This window comes from Pleurodeles waltl, chromosome 11 (genome assembly GCF_031143425.1).
Source record: "Pleurodeles waltl isolate 20211129_DDA chromosome 11, aPleWal1.hap1.20221129, whole genome shotgun sequence".
Lineage (NCBI taxonomy): Eukaryota > Metazoa > Chordata > Amphibia > Caudata > Salamandridae > Pleurodeles > Pleurodeles waltl.
The window spans coordinates 802,800,539-802,818,312 of record NC_090450.1 but is presented as its reverse complement, the minus strand read 5'-3'; the positions used below and the strand labels follow the sequence as shown (position 1 = coordinate 802,818,312).

Genomic DNA, 17,774 nt, shown 5'->3' with positions numbered 1-17,774 from the left:
CTCCACAGTTCTGCCAGTGCACCACGGTCTTGGCCTTATGGAAACACATGCAGCCTCTTGTACCTCAATCCATTACTTCTGCATAGCTAGATTTTCCTTCTGTGTCACTGCTATAAAATGTTGCCACTGTACCTCAATCCTGACCTGTTCACTTTCACACCTCATGCTATTCCAGCACCTAGATTCCCAAACAGCTCTACCAGTGTACTCCAACTTAAAACACTCCACATGACGATTGAAGAGAGACATACCCATTGGTTCATGTAGAGTATTAATTATGACTGTACTAGAAAATCATGATTGTTAATAATAATTAAAATAGAGGCCTCAGTGAAGCTACATGGAAAATAAAATTTCAAACAGAAATGGTGCCCAGGAGACCAAATATTCATAATATATTATTAACTGAATCGTGTGGAATTACAAAAGCTAATATGGGTGTAATTGGTATGTGTTGACAAGGCTGCTGAACGAGAGTTAGAATAGCAGTGTCACTCTTAGATAACAATGAATTTTTGCTTCTCTAATTACCAGTGGTCACTTCCATGTTCATTAAATTTAATGATTAACAAGATCATTTGTGATCCTTTTTGGTCTACATTGCCAATGGATCGTGTTTTGTGAAATGGATGAGTGATTTTCTGTTTATACAGGACTTTCGAAATAGCATCTATGACAGTTAGTTGAATACTAGATGATAAAAATCTTCTCGAAGTCCTATTAGTTAATATTCACAATTTTGATCAAAGTGGATTAACTTTTTGGAATTGGTTCAGACATTTAACAATGAACCTCTGTGAATATGGTCAAAAGCACCATGAAAGGAATGATGTCTTAAAGTTCTGTCGTCAAGGCAATTACAAAACATATACCTCATTTTATACTGGTATTCAAAAAAAATATATACATGATTTGATTTGTAATCCAGGTGAAAAGAATTTGCTTTTGAAAATTAGGTGTGGATATGTTGAGTAAATCACTGGAGACACAAGAGTTCTTTTCACATAAGGATTGCAAATATTCCTATGGTTCTGAAAATGCGTGTTTTGTATAAGAACTCTTAGTTCATACTAAATTACTATATCTACTTGTTAGATTGTTTAGCAGATGTTTGCTTTGTAAATATTATGTGGCACTTTATGAAGAAATAATCTGTAGAGTTTTGAATAGATTTTTCTTTTTTTTAATCAATCATGTAATAATGTAACCTTTTCTAAAGTTTACATAATTTATAATTGTATATACCTTGAATAAACAGATTTAAGTGATGAAAAAGTATTTTGTTCTTTTGATGGGTTACAGTTAAGATAAACTTTGTACACATGCATATGTTATGTGATGCCGTAAACTGCTTTTGCCATATGTACACGGTTTAATGGACTATGTACGCATGTTATTACCTTACAGCACAATCACCAGAATCTAGTAAAATTAAATGTAGTGGTCAGTGTGAACAAACAACTATGTCAGCCTTCAATCTTTACAAATGCAATCTTAAAAAATCAAAAAGGTACCACATAAATAATAATTCTTGATTGAAGAAAAAAAGTCACACTCCCCCCCCCCCCCCACTGACACATTTACTCGTAAATACATTTAGCACTTAGTCTAACAGAATTGCAGTGACAATCTAGACACATTGATCCCACTCATCAGCAACATTTGTTTTCGCAAGTATGTCCTATGGTTTTCGGTGAGGGTACCCCAGTCATAACCTGCCACACCCCAGGTGCTCCCCGCATTTTATGTCTTACAAATAAGGCAGGTTCGGGGTGCTCCCCTGTGAGACTCATGCTCCCTGTTGTCATCCTCTACCCAGATAAGATTTTAAAAAATGGAGAATCCTGGGGCGATAAACATAAAATATCATTATAATGACTACTTAAGCAAAACACAAAAGCTCACAGCCACAATACATTGCAGTCAGATATTAGGCCTTGAAAACACTCCCCACTTTTGAAAAATAATTTAATCATGCATGATTAGGCGGTCAGTGAATGGGATATTTGATAAGTAAAGACAGAGGAGTTTCTCATTAAAAAAATCCAAAACTTCTACCTATGTTAGAAATCAGTTTAACCTAAGAAACTTCAAAACGTTTCTTGGGCGTTTTCTACACAACCAGAGATTTCCACTGGTGCGCCTCAAAGAACACCTCACGAAACAGTTTAAGGTACAAAACCCTTATTACAACGAGCACGGCAAATTCGGATGCCTGTACAAACAGGGCACATGGTTCGGAACTAGGAGTTGTACACAGTTTTTAGAGGTTGCCATAAAGGCGGCAGTCCTGCACTTTTGCCTAGCATGTGTCGGCCAGTTAAACCTTCTGATATTTATTGTCGATATTTACTGATGAAAGGTGCCTGGTAAATACCAGGACCTGTGGCATTTGGTGTTTTCTACACCAAACATTCCCATGCTATGCCCCATTTTGAAAGCCTTAACTCGCCATACACTATATCGCAGCTGCTAAATACCACATACCAAGGTATCAGATTTTGTCAGGTCCGATATATATCTCACTACCCACCGGGCACTCGTTAGCAGAGCCATAGGTAAGTGAGACGCTTTGGGCTTTAATGCACTGGACAGTTGCATTCCACTGGGCAATAATAGCTGGGCACTAAAATTGAGAAACAGTTGGTTGTACATCTATTCTTTGAAGAATGGAAAGGGCTCCAGGACCTTAACTATGCACTACAGAACCACAAGTCTGATTCTGTGTGACCCACCGGTCTCCCTATGGTGCACAGACTGGGGAAGTTGACTGAGAACGAGGCACTTGGCATTTTTGATAGCACTTTATAGAAGTTTAGAACTGTGTTGTGTAAAGATGCACCAGTGCTAGGCTACATTTTCAGGATAATTACAGATAGGATTCACTCCCATTTTCTGCAGAAAAAAAGGAAGTGTAATCAAATACATGAAAATCAGACCTTTCCTGTTTAGCCATGCAAAAAGATTTCGAAAACGTTCAATTGAATGAATTGGGAGCTGAGTTGGTTATGAGAAAAAAACCTATCAGTGGTTTTCCAACTTTCCAAGCAGCCAAAAAGTATTTAAAAAATGAACAGCCGTTTTACTTCCGCAACCTTACCAAAGTTCTCCATTTCATGTTTTTTTTAGCTTGGTGGGGGTAGGCACTTTAAAGGTGCTTCAAAGCTGGCCTGGGCGGGCCCCATGATCCTTCTGAGGACAGGCATCCTTCTGTGGCAAAGGAAGTGCAACATGCATCTTCCCAGCCTGCATCGAATGACTTGCCATTTCCCTTTGTAATTACAATAAACTGGCCCAATACAACCCTTTGCGGCACAGTGATATGGCGTCTATAGGTCATCATTGGTTAACAAAACACTCCCTAAGAAACCAGTGACTCTGATTATAACTTGCATCTTAGATGCCAAAGTAAAACATTTGATTTCATTTGTCAGGAGGGAATCATGTGGGTGTAATTATTTGATGGGCATTTCAACGAGAAATGCTGTATAAAGGTTACATCTAGCAACGTGAATGACCTTAGCTCTGGATGATACAGTTAACATTATACATTTATTTAAAAAATGCTCATAGAGCACTCAGTTCAGGAGATGTGGACCATGGAGCCAGGAGCTCGGTGGGCTACATGAGGTGGTGTTTGAGGCCTGCTTTGAAGATGCGCAGCTGTGGGGTTCACAGAGCTTAGGTAGAGGGGAGACATAGCCGTGCTGAGGAGGGGCAGAACGCCCCAGGCAAAATAATCTGAATTTTTAGGAGACACAAGAAGCGTGGAGGTGGTGAGGAAGCATTTAGTTTGAGATTGAAGGACAAATTTAGTGATGCAGTGTTGGCTTTAGTAGCGTGGTGTGACCGGTGACACTGCACCGGGCGCAACGCTCAGAAGACGCGGCATTTTTAAACATCTTATCGGGTTAAAGGCACGTGCTGCAGAGTTACCTGCGTGCCTAGCAATGTTCAAAGGATAATAAACATGTCAAGATTAGTCTGGTGATTAATGCACTTGTGGGAGATATCTTGGTTTTGTCTAGTCAAAGTTTTGACCCATCATAAAATAGTACAGTGGGATAATGTGCCTCCTACAAAGCACAACGTATAACACACAGATCACAGAATTGTATTTTATCTAGATATCTCAGTGGGTTGCTGTTTGTGTCACAAATATCGTTTTGTTACTTGCAGTTCATAAATTATAATCCTAATATAGTACAGGGAACTGTGAACCAGATTCATATAGCAGCATGCAAACGGCAAGGCATGGATTTAGAACCTTACTGTTTTCCCTAGTCTTTCGTTATTCTATGGTTGCTAAAGAGAATTTCTTTAGATAGTCATACATTATTAGTAAGGACAACTCCAACCAATGTGTTACATTTTAAATCTCATCCCTAGTTTTGTTTCTCCAGACCACGCACTCTTCACATAATTCCTACCAGTATGGATAACATGCGACTCCTACACCTTGTTGTCCTCATTGTCTTATGTAACATGTTTCATATATTGATTTACACACCTACATGAGTCATTGTCTCTGCATAATACGTGCATAAGTGTGATGTAACGTGCTCTGACATCCTACAATGGGATGAGTAACTCTACAGAAGAAATTAAATACATGCAATAGAGGAGGCTATGGAGAGATGAGGGAGACTGTTGGAGGGTGGTAGGGGAGGAATCTGTGCAGAAAGAGGTCTTGGGGGTGACAACAAATATGGTTGCATTAAATGCCAGAAGCACTAAAGTTAGCCCTGTAATGACGTAAAGGGAGACAGTCATGAGCAAATAAAGGGTTGGGGAAAGGCGATGAACAAATGTGAATAGCACCGTTATGAACTTGTATATGGAGCTGTTCTACACTCGGAGTAAACCTGCTTGATATGTGAAGAGAAGGTACTGGGAGGGGGGAATCATGGAAAACATATCCAATGCTGGTCGCATTGTGGACGGCAAAGCCTGAACAAAGTAGAATTCGCAGACTTTGAGGTGTCGCTGCCTTACAGAAGCATCAGTTGTGGTGATGCTGGTGAAGTTCCCTGTGTTACCTGTAAAATGAAGTCTGTAATGGCATATGTATTTTTATCAAACATAGATACGTTATCACTTGTGAGCCCAGGGATACCACGTACTGACCCATTTAAGCTGCTGGCCTTCTCAGTTTAAACAATTTGTCCACTGTCCCCAATTGCTATCCACCCAATTCAAAAGATTCCCATGTAATACCTCTCCATCCCGATCTTTAATGGCGACATCCAGATCTGCCTCCAGCACCTTAATCTTGTCTGTATTCTTTTGGTCCTTCTTGATGAGCTCATTTAAGTGGTGAATTTGATCATTTTGCTCCTGTGGGCTTGTGAGAAGCTTCTCAAATAGGAATCCTTGCAGCTCCCAAAGCGCTTGGATGAGATCTTTGATGGCAGCAGACCTGGCATGGCCCTCTGCTCTAATGGCCTCTGCCGCTGCATGGTTGGTGTGAAACAATCTCAGAGTGTTCTTAACTGAGCTGCTAATGGCCTGTTGAAGCAGAGAGAGTTTGTCTCTGCCTCGTTCCTCCATCTGCCAGAAGATCCCTACTCCTTTGTCCTCTTCTAGGGAACCCTGCTGCTCTGCCCTCTCATTATCCATGCGACTGAGGAGAGAGAGCATGCTATCTTGCAACCGCTGGTGCTCCCGGATAGCACCAGAAAGTTCACACCCTAGCACAACCCCAAACCGATCCAGGTTCTTAACTGTGTATAAGAAAAGGCTCACCAGCTCCACACTTTTGATGGTCTCATCCATAACAGCAACAACCCGCTGGGTTTCAATGGTGGTTAGTTTTTTGCGTGGAAGATCATCCATCTTCATAGGCTCATCTTTGGATGGAGAATGTTTAATTTCTTCCTTGGACTTACTGTGGTCTCGGTCAGCTAAAGGGTGAGTCAGTGACGATGATGACTGTGGGGCAGAATGAGCTGGAGATTCTGGTGGTTGAAGGTCTGAGCCAACCAGTGACCCTGCCGACTGTTGCCAAGTCAGTGATGCCATTGAGTGCAAGGCAGGGCTAGCCAGTGCCACTGTAGACTGTGTAGCAGAGTGGGTTATCGATGTAGCAGACCGTGGAGCTGAGTCAGCTAGTGATGCTGCAGACTGTTGAGCAGAGCCGACAAGAGATGCTGCTGACTGTAGAGCGGAGCGAGCCAATGAAGCCGCAGACTGCACAGGTGAGCTAGCCAGGGATGTCGCCAGCTGTGTGGTGGAATGGGTCAGTGATGTTGCAGAATGCAGAGAAGGGCGGGACAATGATTTTGCCATTTGCGGAGCTGGAAGTGCAACCTCTGTCGCCATGGCTACAGCTGTAGGGTCACCAGCTTGGGGCTTTTTCACCTGTTGCTTTCAGAACTTTCCTAGAAGAAAAAACAAGTCACAAAGAACTTAAATATTATACATCAAACGTATTCACTTAATTTACAGATTAGAGCTAAGGCTGGTCGTAGTACAATACTATTTGTATAGTGGGCCACCAGTTAGCAGCACTAGAATGCATGATGAAGAAAAATGTTGTCCATGGTCCCCAAGTGGTAAAAGTTGGGTCACAGAAAGGCAGTACAATATTTGAGCCGTTCTTGCTAATATAATAGAACAATCAAGTCGCATGTTTCTAAAGCATTTGATAGGGTAAAATCTACTTTATCGGTTTGGTACTTGACACATCTGTAATATGGTTGTATTGCAGCTGCATCATATCTTCATTCATATTGTTGCAATAAAAGTTGTCTTATCAAGAAAAGAAACTCCATAAAATGTTTTGAACAAAAATAGGATTGGTGTTCTTTCAGGAAAGGAACCCTTTAGAACGTGGGGTTCCAGTTTTCAGGTTGTTGCTTGTACTGTCATGTGCAATATATCAGACATTAGTTTTAGATGAGAGGTGTAAGTTAATTTGGGGTAAATGTGCACTCCTGAAAGGTGATATGTATCACATTCAGAAAAGTAGATATCATGGCTTTGGTCTTGGTAACTGTCATCAACAAAGATGGAGTTTCTTTTGAGGCAATTCCCAAACCAAACCAAAAAAAAAAAAAAAAAAAAAAAAAAGAGTCCAGTAGCTAGCATGTAGGCTAATCATTTAAAAACAAATCTGGTGTGCTTACCCACATAAAGATGTGATGAAGCGTACATAGCGTAAAGTGACACACATCTGGTCACATATAAAGCAAGCGCAAATCCGGAACAACTTCCAAGCAGAGCGTAGTTGCAATCTTTGCCTCAATGTCTTTAGCCTCAGTACCAAGAGATAAATGCCTCTAAGCACAGTGAGGCAAGAGATAAACTGTGGGCTGGAAGGGGACAGTGAACAAGAAGCAATGGGTAATTCTTTAGTAGTAGCACTCGTTTGGTACATTTGTCCCTTACTACCTAGAACAGCTACCGTAAACAGCTAGTAAGCATGATGATTCAATTCAGTCTTGTCAATTGTAATATAATAAAGAAGTGTCTTGCATAAATGTTATCCAATAATCTTAATCATCTGGCAAACCTTTCTATCACCTCACTTTTCAGGAAATATCACACTTCTTCCTCCATGTTCTCACTGGTGTACAAGTGAGATACCACAAAAGAATGGAATTACTTAGAAGGCAAGGCTCCAGGTTTAGTGTTTTTTTTTCCATTTCGATCTTCATTTATCAATATTTGTTTCCTTGTTTAAATGGTATTTACGCATACTTATTTTTGGTTGGTGAAAATGGAGTTGCAAGGATTATAGCTAGTTCAACATGTATTTAATTATATTTATACACTGACATATCTAGGGTTTTAGAGGGTTGTGTTGCCATATCAAATAAAAACAATACACTCGTGTAAAAACATTAGCTTGGAAACATCTTCAGCTAGGTAAGCTCCAGTGCTCGATTTGTAAATAAAAACGTGCCGGTACCAAATGCCCTCCTCTTATACACTCGGCTGCTGTAATTAAATGTGCGAACACGGAATGCTGAGGCAGCCTAATCCTGAAGCCATCTCGGGCCTCTTCAATCCATTTACACCCACTTCCCGCCCCTTTAGCTCACTCTTGCAGCTTTCTGCTTTCTCCCATTGTGACGCCTTTTCGTTTTTCTCTTCCTCCATCTTTCCCATTTGTGTCTCACGCTGTCAATGATTGAGGCAGAAAAATAAGTGCCGGTGCTCTGCACCGGAAACCACAATCACAAATTAAGCACTGTTAAGCTTCATTACAAAAACCCTGTATCTTTTTAAAGAGCCCTATGCTGTAAAAATGCCTACATTATCATGACTGAAACCATGGAGTGACTCTGAAAAAGGGGCTCGGATTCATTTCAGTGCCATTTTGCCGTTTTAAAAAATAAATACATGCAGGGAAATAGATTGTTTTTCATTTGTGTGCAGATGTCTTAACAGGGAACCTTAAATATGTTTTAAACAGGTGTTGGTTTAGCCTGCAGTTTCTCCTCCAGTAGAGCTTGTTTTTATTTAAATGACAGGATCTTATAGTGGCTCACCTCAATGGTATTCCATCCCAGTTACAATTAGTACCCACAGTCACCATCAGCACCTTAATGTACCAGCAGTCACCACAACTGTCATCAGTCACCATTGTTACGAGTATTCCATCAATAAAATCTAAAATCAGGTCTAGCGCGCCTAGTCACCGCTAGTGCCAGTGTCCTGGTATGTCTCTGTACTACAGATGCTGGTGTTACTAGTCACAGTCTCTGCAGGGGATCGTAGCCAGCATTAGATCTAAGGCTATGGACACTTATTTTGGTTGGTTGTGTTTGCCAGCCAGGCACTTCCCACTGTGTCCCTGCTCTGCAGCACTAGGTGGCTGTCTCTACTTCCAATGGATGCTCTACCAGTATCTCTGCCCTGTAGGGGAAAGTGGAGCTAGGATACCTTGAATGCACAAATGGATCTGCCACATAATCCAAGATCACCCACACCTCGTACTTAAAGCGAGGCATTGTTTTTGTAGTGCGTGCTACAAACCAGGTCGCAAACCATTTTCAAAGAAGGGTACCAATCATCTGCCAGGCATTCCCCACTGTTTCCTGGCTCTATTCACAGCCAAGACTCTGGAGACTGGAATGCCCATTGTTGCCGACAACCAAGAACCCCATGCTTTCCAAAACATCTATGTCTTCTCCTCCTCCTAATTAAGGAGCTCAAGCTCAGAACAGCTTCTTCATTCTCAGACTGCAGACAGTTGTCAATAAAAGGTACCAATTCCTTTTGCTTGTATGTGCGCTCCAGGTAAGTTAATTGATTTCCTGCTCTCTCAGTGACTCTTTGTCAGCGCTTAACTCCTGATATGGACTGTACCTGTGTGCCCGAATGTGTCATTGTATCCTCACCCAGCTACACGTTCAACTTAAGGAATGGCGCACTGCACTTCTTCACACCCAGTCTCTGGAAGGACATCAAAGGAGAATGCATACATCAAGCCAACACAGTACTCGTTTTTTAAATTCTTCTATCATAAAGTGCAATGATGGCTGAGCGTTAGCAAACCTGCCCACCGCAGCTTTGCCATTAACCACTATTTCTTGCTCTTACCAACACAAACATTGGACTTTCGTCCATATTCATTTATACAATACTCTATTGAAGAGCTGTGTGCTCAGCTCAGTCTTTCTTAATTACAGAGCCTGGACTCATGCCCACAGTATTCACCAATCTCAGTAATTATTAACCCACAGGTCTAGTTACAGTCTTATTTTTGTACCTCCTTCACAGATCAGGCCTATCCCATACTTCTTTTACAAGGCAAGAGGTGTGCTATTATGTTACAGACTAAACAACACAAAGCACATTGCTTTCCCCATTTCCAAGCAATTGTTACTTCTTTCAATTTAAATTGGCTCTGTGCTTCTAGGTACTGTCTCCAGACTTTAAAGGGGTAAGCATTTTGGTATCTCCATGATGCCTGCTCAGAAACTATTGCTACAGAGTTGAAATGTCAACCTACCCAACTGGCAAAATTAGCTATTTCTCATCCAGAGGCCCAAAGATGCCCATCCAAAAAAATAAAAAAAATACCTACTCACTTTTTCCGAAACTTTTCTCCATTACTTATATATAAATAATTTAAAGGAAATATTTTCTTCCATCTGGACTATCATGCTGAGCACATTTTGAGCAGTGTGCCATATTCAGTTTTCACTGTTAACGATATCCTGTACTTTTATTGATCAAGATTTCATTACAATTGTTCAAATTTAGCCAGCCTCTTTTTTTTTTAATTTCTTTTTCGGGATTTATTCACAAACCTAGATCCTCTCTAGACTGTTTCAAACATTAATTTATCATACTTAAAGATGTACAAAAATACAAAAAAAATTGCCTGGCGATTTGTCTAGGTGAATTATTGTTTCTTGTTTAAAAACCTAGCACCTAAGTTAATCTCTTTAAGATGTATGCTTTTCTGGCAGCAAAAGCAGAGCCCTACCGACTTTAGTGACATAGATGCAACCTCAATTCACCCAAGGAACGGCAGACTCCAGTATGTAATTTGATATTGCTCTGTGCCTGGAAGGGCCTGATTTAGATTCTGGAGGAAGGGAATAATACTCCATCACAAACGTGACAGATATCCCGTCCGCCCTATTACGATCCCATTATATCCAAAGCGGATCGTAATATGGTGGACGAGATATGCTTCATGTTTGTGACCTAGTATTTCCTCTGCCAGGATCTAAATCAGGCCCTAAATCTGCCTTACTAAAGGAATTCTGAGAGCAAGTGTCCCTACTCCTCTCGCCGCCTCTGTCACTTTCTCAGCCATAAATGATGAGTTGTGTTTTATTACAGATCAGGAGGTGCCTGTTGATCACCATCCTGGCTTGACTTGGTGTAGAAATATTTCAGATCAAAGTAGGCGTGAACACCATCTGAATTGTTAAAAAGAACTGAGCTTCATCAGCATATAGGTATATACCACTATCAATTTGTTTCAAGAAAACAATGACACTAGAATAGAATGTTACCTAATGTAGGAAAGAATGGCATCCCTGGGAGAATGGTGCAAGAAACAGCACAGCTCGCTGAAAAGAGCTGATCTAGTTTGAGATTCTGTAGCCTGTTTTTAAGGGGACACGTGGGGGACGTGGCTTTTTAGCGACCAACATGCAGCGTTTTCACGGAGTTATGGAAATTTATCTGCAGGACTAATAGCAGCAGAAACTAAGTTGGCCACCTAACATTAGACTGGTTTGAGAAGTTGCGGCAATGACCATATGCTGGAAAGGTTGGTCTCTGGCAAGAGAAAAGCTGTGAACTTAGATGAGCGCTCTAAAGCTTTTCTCGAGAGCTGGAGTGAAATGTCTCAACAGGAACTTAAGAGGGAATCCACAGTGGTAGTGAGGGCGAAGGGCAAACAGCATGTATGGCTACCATGTTAACTTCAAAGAGCGGTGTCAGTGGCATGAAGGTGTGAGGAGCCTTTCTGTACTCCCGTGCCAAGCACATGGGCTGCGCGATCGCATGGCGAGGGGCATGCTTGTGGAGAGCCTGCAGACCACAACAAAGATCACCATTTGGAACTAATAGGGGGGATAAATAATTTTAAATATAAAGGTGAAATGTTATAAGTGATACCAGAATAAATGCTTACATACCAACTTTTCCTTTCCTGATCAGTGTGTAGAATGAGAGTGGACAGTAAATCCACTCTCATTAAGTCCATCACCTAGAACAGTAAACAAAAGTATTTAACTGAGACAAGGCACACGTTTAAACAGAGACCCCTCGACTAAGGGAAAGTGTAAATATAATACATAGAATATCCAGAAGGGTAAAGATCTTGGGGCTACCCTTACTTATATTGTCTCAGTATATGATGCTCCTTGCATAACTTGAGAGGGCAATACCCTTATGCCCCCAAATACAGAAATAGTTTGAACAGGGTAGGGTAAGTAGTAGTTTGTCTCAGACCCAATATTTCTCTACCTCACCTGTGACAAAAGAGTACAGCGGTGCAAATTTGGCTCTGATCGCACTACACTGTAGCTGCATGTAGATTTCCTGGTTGAAACTGAAGACGTAGTTAAATAGGCAAAAAGATAGCGTTTTTGTGGTCATATTATATGATTTCAGAAAATGTGCTGGTTTAATATTAAGAGCCTTCTGTACTGCCACAATCCCCTCTGGAAGTTGAATAAAGGTATATAAATTCACTACGTCTATAGTAGCTTATATATAGTCTGCCTCCCAAATGATGTTATCAAACTTCCTTAGGATATCTTTAGTGTCTTGAATGTATAATGAAAGATTCTTCAATAATGGTTTCAGATGGTAGTCTATAAATTCCCCTGTGAGTGAGCAGATTGAATTAATGCCTGCAATAATAGGACGTCTCGGAGGAGGAAATCCCTTTTAATGGGCTTGGAAAGGGGCTACAATGTGGCCATGGTAGGATGTTCGATGTAAAGGTAACTCTTTTCTTCTCATGTCAATAAGCTCTTATTGTACCATTCCTCTAGTTTTGTTTTTAATGACGTGCGTATCCCTTGTAGGTTTGTCTGTGACTTTCCGGTAGCAATTTGCATCTAATAGCTCTCTCACTGATTCTTGAATGCAATCATATGTATGTAAAGGGACCACATTGGTCCCCCATCTATTTCCTTCCTAATCAAGTCTGTGTTGTTCAGCAGTGTCTTGATGTCTGACCCATGATTCTTGCCGTCTTTAAAATAAAATAATGAGGTGGTCACTGAAAATCTGATCACTGTACCAATTATAAGCAATAAACAACATTGATATCACACATATATTACTATTAGGTACTGCTTACCCTACCCTGTTCAAACTAAATATAATACATGCAGCAGGCATAAAGAACCAACACACTGGGGGATGTAGATATACCAGCAACATTACAACATAAGTCTGCCAATGAGGGGAGTGGGCATGACAAGTCAGCCAGGCAAAGTTCCACATCACTCCAAAAAAATAATGGCTGAATTGTCAAACATCTTAAATCTAGAACCTCTGATGGCATGCAACAATAGGGTGGGCACAGCCCCCATCCTGCAATATGAATGAAGAACCTAGAGATCAAGAAGCGGTAGAGCAGAATGTTGAGAGGTGAACCAAGAAGCCAAAATGATGATAGCGGCTTCATCTGGAGGGATGAACTAGAATCCTAACAGAAGGTGTCCTTTTAAATAGATTTAAAGAATGGTTAACAAACTACAATATGTTCCTATAGGAAATGTCCCCTTTTTCCAAGCAGCTGCTCACCCATGACTCAAAAAATGTCACAGGTTTAACTGAATGTTCAAGTTATGTTGTGGGATTGTTGCGATATTAAATACTCTTCACTAAGTGGAGAGCCTGACTTACTCTAAAAGCAAAGAAGGACTGCGGGGCAGGGGGTAAGAGGACATATTTAACTCCTTAGAGGTAAACCTACCCCTCCTCTTCTGCTTATCTATTCCCTTACATCTTGCTCTGGTGGTTGGCAAACGATGACACTACCATTATCCATTTTCGTATTCATGAAACATTATTCCTTGTACATATTTTAAGTCGATTGTCCCCATTAAGATTTGTTATAATTTCCCTTTGAATATAATAGGGAACCATGAGTTTCATTACACAATCAGATACACCACAGTATTAAAGGTGAAAACATAATGGTTGGATGTGAAGTAGTCAAACTAGATTTTCCAAAGGATAGTCTCCGGTTTGATTCCCTGAATATTCAGGGCCTTTGCTTCACAATGAAGCACACAGCACCCTTACACTAGCTTCAAGTAAAATAAATGTATGTAGTGTTCCTACAGGAACCCATTTGCAGAGTAATGATAAAAAAAACTTACAATCTTATTGGCTTCTCACCCAGACCCATTCCAATGCCCTCAAAAAAACTAAAACTAAAGGAGTATCAATATGAATCACATGAATGCTCCAACTGGGAGAGACCGGTACCTGGGGTGTGAGGTAGTCTAGCAATTCAAATGAAACCTATGCATGCTTTTCAATATATGATCCTAACAATAGGAAACCTTTTACATGGACGTATGTAAGTCAATGGTTGCATTTGTGGGTGGGTGCCTAGGGCCTGGTAGGTTTCTAAATTGTTCTAGAACTACAGAGATCCATTTTCTAGACCTTCCATCATTAAGGACTCAGTTAATATGCCAACATGAGTCTGAAAATCAGTTGGACTGCAACCACCCCACAGCCCACTGAACAATATTTGACTGAGAGGTGCTTCTAGTAACAATCAATTCTGTAAGACATTACAAAGATAGTTAGTGGAACCCCAAGCCCTTCTTCATTAATTAATAAAACACTCAAGAACACTAGAAAACAAGTAATCTATTTTAAGAATTTATTATAAAAATCTAAACCTTAATCTAGTGAACACAATATAGATTGAAACCACAAAAAGGCAAACAAAATGACAGCAATAAGGTTTAGTAAAAGCATGAACAGGAGGAAACACTCCAATATGATTGCTGTTCATTTTCATTGAGCAAGACTGAGTACCTTTAAAGAACAACAATACGAGATGTGTAATTTTCAACCTTCCAGAAACTCTTCAGAAATCAATAACAGGTAATGTAAAACAGAACAGTCAGCACCTAGATTAGGTACTGTTAATATAGTCAAACAATGCTTGATTGTCACATTGAAGAACATAATAATATAACCTAAAAGTGCATTCTGTTAATCACACATATTCACTTTTGATTGATTTATTAGAACATATAAATTGAGAAGGAGAAAACCCAGAGGAGAAAAAACATACTATTCATAAAAGTCCATTATTTTAATAAAAATGCAGAATTGGAAACTACATTGGACTTGGTATGGGAGACCACGAAGGCAATTATCAGAGGAAAACTTGTAGCACACACTATTCAATTTGTCAGAGTAGCTGAAATGAAGAAATCAGAACTAGAACAACAAATTATAGAATTACAGCAGCAACACAGGTAGGACTGCTCTCTTGAAAGGTATAGTAAACTTCAGAAAGTGAGAGGGGAATTGGGGGGACTATTGATGGGCGTCCTTGTGTACAAACTAATTTATACACAGCAAATACACTATGAAAAAGGAAGATAAAGCTAATAAGTTACTGGCCTATAAAGTTAAGAAAATACAAACCGGGAACCACATTCAACAAACAGAAGAAGAACAAGAGCAACATTTACCTAGAGTTGAATTTCCTAGAATAGAGCCTAACCTTATAGATGCCCTTGAGGAACCAACAGTGCCTTAACAAGTATAAAATGCAATTATATTAAAACCCATGGGCACAGCCCTGTGACTGGAGGGTGTGGGAAAACACGTAACAAGGCATATGTAGGCATTCTGGTAGAACTGCTGTCTACCATGTTTTATTATTTCCAGACATCTCGTTCAGTTACTCCATCTATGATGGAATCAAAATTAATGTTAATCCTGAAACCAGATAAAAATCGTCAACTATGTAGTTCAAATAAGCAAGTAGCACTGTTGAACTATGGATGTCAAGATTTTTACTAAAACCATCGTCCCTGGGCTAGACAAAATATGGGTCAGATTGGTCTCCTAATATCAATCGTGTTTAAAAAACAAACAATGACATTCTACAATGTGAAGCTAGCGTAGCCGAAGTTAGATGTAGGAGACAAAAAAAAAAAAACACTCGCACTGGTGGTCATTGCACTTGGTGCCAAAAAGTTATTTGACAGAGTTGTGGGAAGCTATTTGTATAAAGTGCTAAAGTGTTGGACAGGACTGACTTGGGCCTTTCTATAGAACAAAAAAACAAATACATCAAGACTAATATTAAATTACCACAAGCAAAAATTAAAACAAAATAGGAAACGGACAATGCTGCTGGCCAGGGGAATAAGACAGGACTGCCCAATATCACCTCTTCTCTTTGCACTCTCGTTCAAACCAATGGTACAGACCATTAATGAGAACGATAATATGCCGGGAATTGAAACAGTAACAGACCACCAAAAGGTGACCCTCTTTGCTGCTCATGTACTGTGTGTCGTACCAGACCCTGGAAATTCGAAAGCGTAAAACCCTGGGTTTAGACCTGTGGAGATGGATGTGACCTTTAGACTGAGATGCCAAGAAAGGTTGTTAGTGATGGGAGAACCTTAAAAAAAAAAAGAAAAAGTAGAGGTCCATGTCTGAGAATTGTTTTTAGACATATTGCATCTGAATCTGCAATTACTTTAAACTATCTGAACTGAGAAGCGAGGAAGCAAAGCCTGTACAGAGTGGTGTTGGGAAATCAGGCAACTGACCCTACTAGAAGGAAAAGGAGGGAAACGGATCTGGTCATGATGATATCTGAATATATCTGGTCCATCATATGAACGGCAAACACCTATATGCTCCACAAACAAAGGACATACTTATTGAGTAATAATTCACTAGTATATGACTCCAGATTGACTTAGAGCCATTAACAACAGTGCACCCAATTGTTGGAAAGGGTTCAGCCAGAGAGGCTGCTAGAAAATGTTATGGTCCTGTCCAGCGGTGGGGGGACTTTTGGATGACAATTCAAGGGCTTATACAAGACATTAGAGGAATGACAATCCCACTTATATTGCTTTTAGGCAGGAGACGAATGAGAATACCCATTGATGCCTCACCTCAGCCACCCTGCTCATAACCCTGCTACTAGAGGCTAGGTTAATTACAGGTCAGGTGTATAAGTCTCCTGTCCACACTCCCACCAAAACAGCTACTATGGACTAAAGTGTGGCAAATATGTGCAATGGAAAAGCTAATGGCTGTAGGACACAATAGGTTATCAAACTGTGATTAAGGTGTGGCCTCCTTTCCAAATTTATGTAAATAGAGATCCGCACAGCGAGCAATGTGAACACTATCAACCAGAGGCAGTGTAGGGATCGGGCATGCTCATGCCAGAGCCTACAGGTATGTGATGAACTGCACAGACTCACTAGAGAAAAGAGTCCCTACATTATTTAAGTATGGGAAATGCTGTCTAGTTTCATTGACAATGACTGCAAGTTGTTATGGAATTATTTAAGTTTCACAGGAAATGCACCTCATGCAACTTAAGAACCTGAGATCCACTTGTCATTTGCTTCCCTATCCCCCACAAACCCACCCGATATTTTAAGTTATACTATATTTGCCTTATTACTTTATATATAAAATGGAAAATTAAAGTAGTTAAAAAAGTACTCAAACCACCTGAAAGACTTAACTATATCAATTACAAGTGAAGTCAATCTACTAGTACATGGTGGTTGTTGGAAATGGATATTTTTACAGGGTTATCCCTGAACGTTTTGCCTCTGAACTCCTATTCTTGACTGTGTGCTTCATTTCAGTTTTGCTGGCTTTAGGATTCTGTGCACTTTACCACTGCTGACCAGTGCTAAAGTTCAAGTGCCCTTTATCTAAATTGCATTGGTGATTGGTTTGTCCATGATTGACATAATTGATTTACTAGTAAGTCCCTAGTATAGTGCATCATGTGTGCCCATGGTCTGTAAATCAAATGCTACTAGTGGGCCTGCAGCACTGATTGTGCCCTGTAAACATGTCTCAGACTTGCCACTGCAGTGTCTGTGTTGCCAGTTTTAAACTGCCATTTTGACATGTCAAATTTGCCCACTTGCCAAGCTCAAACCTTCCCTTGTACTGCATGTAAGTCACCCATAAGGTAGGCCCAAAGCAGCCCTATGAGCATGGTGCAGTGTATTTAAAGGTTGGACATGTACTTATGTGTTTTACATGTCCTGACAGTGAAGTACTGTTAAATTCGGTTTTTACTATTGCAAGGCCTC

The 17,774-nt window shown here is 40.3% G+C and overlaps 1 protein-coding gene across 11 annotated transcripts in view; it reads right to left on the bottom strand.

Annotated features, from left to right (window-relative positions):
• IQCD (IQ motif containing D) overlaps positions 1–17,774 on the bottom strand; it is a 54,592-nt gene that overhangs the window by 24,290 nt on the left and 12,528 nt on the right. For 6 of the 11 annotated variants that reach the window (XM_069214543.1, XM_069214539.1, XM_069214550.1 and 3 more), the window contains one exon: positions 5,218–6,380. In XM_069214543.1, the coding sequence (XP_069070644.1) occupies positions 5,218–6,321 (1,104 nt within the window). In that variant the 5' untranslated portion in view covers positions 6,322–6,380. Of the gene's footprint in view, positions 1–5,217; positions 6,381–9,315; positions 9,403–11,609; positions 11,681–17,774 lie in introns of all 11 variants that reach the window. The other 5 variants (XM_069214547.1, XM_069214545.1, XM_069214548.1 and 2 more) reach the window with 3 other exon arrangements.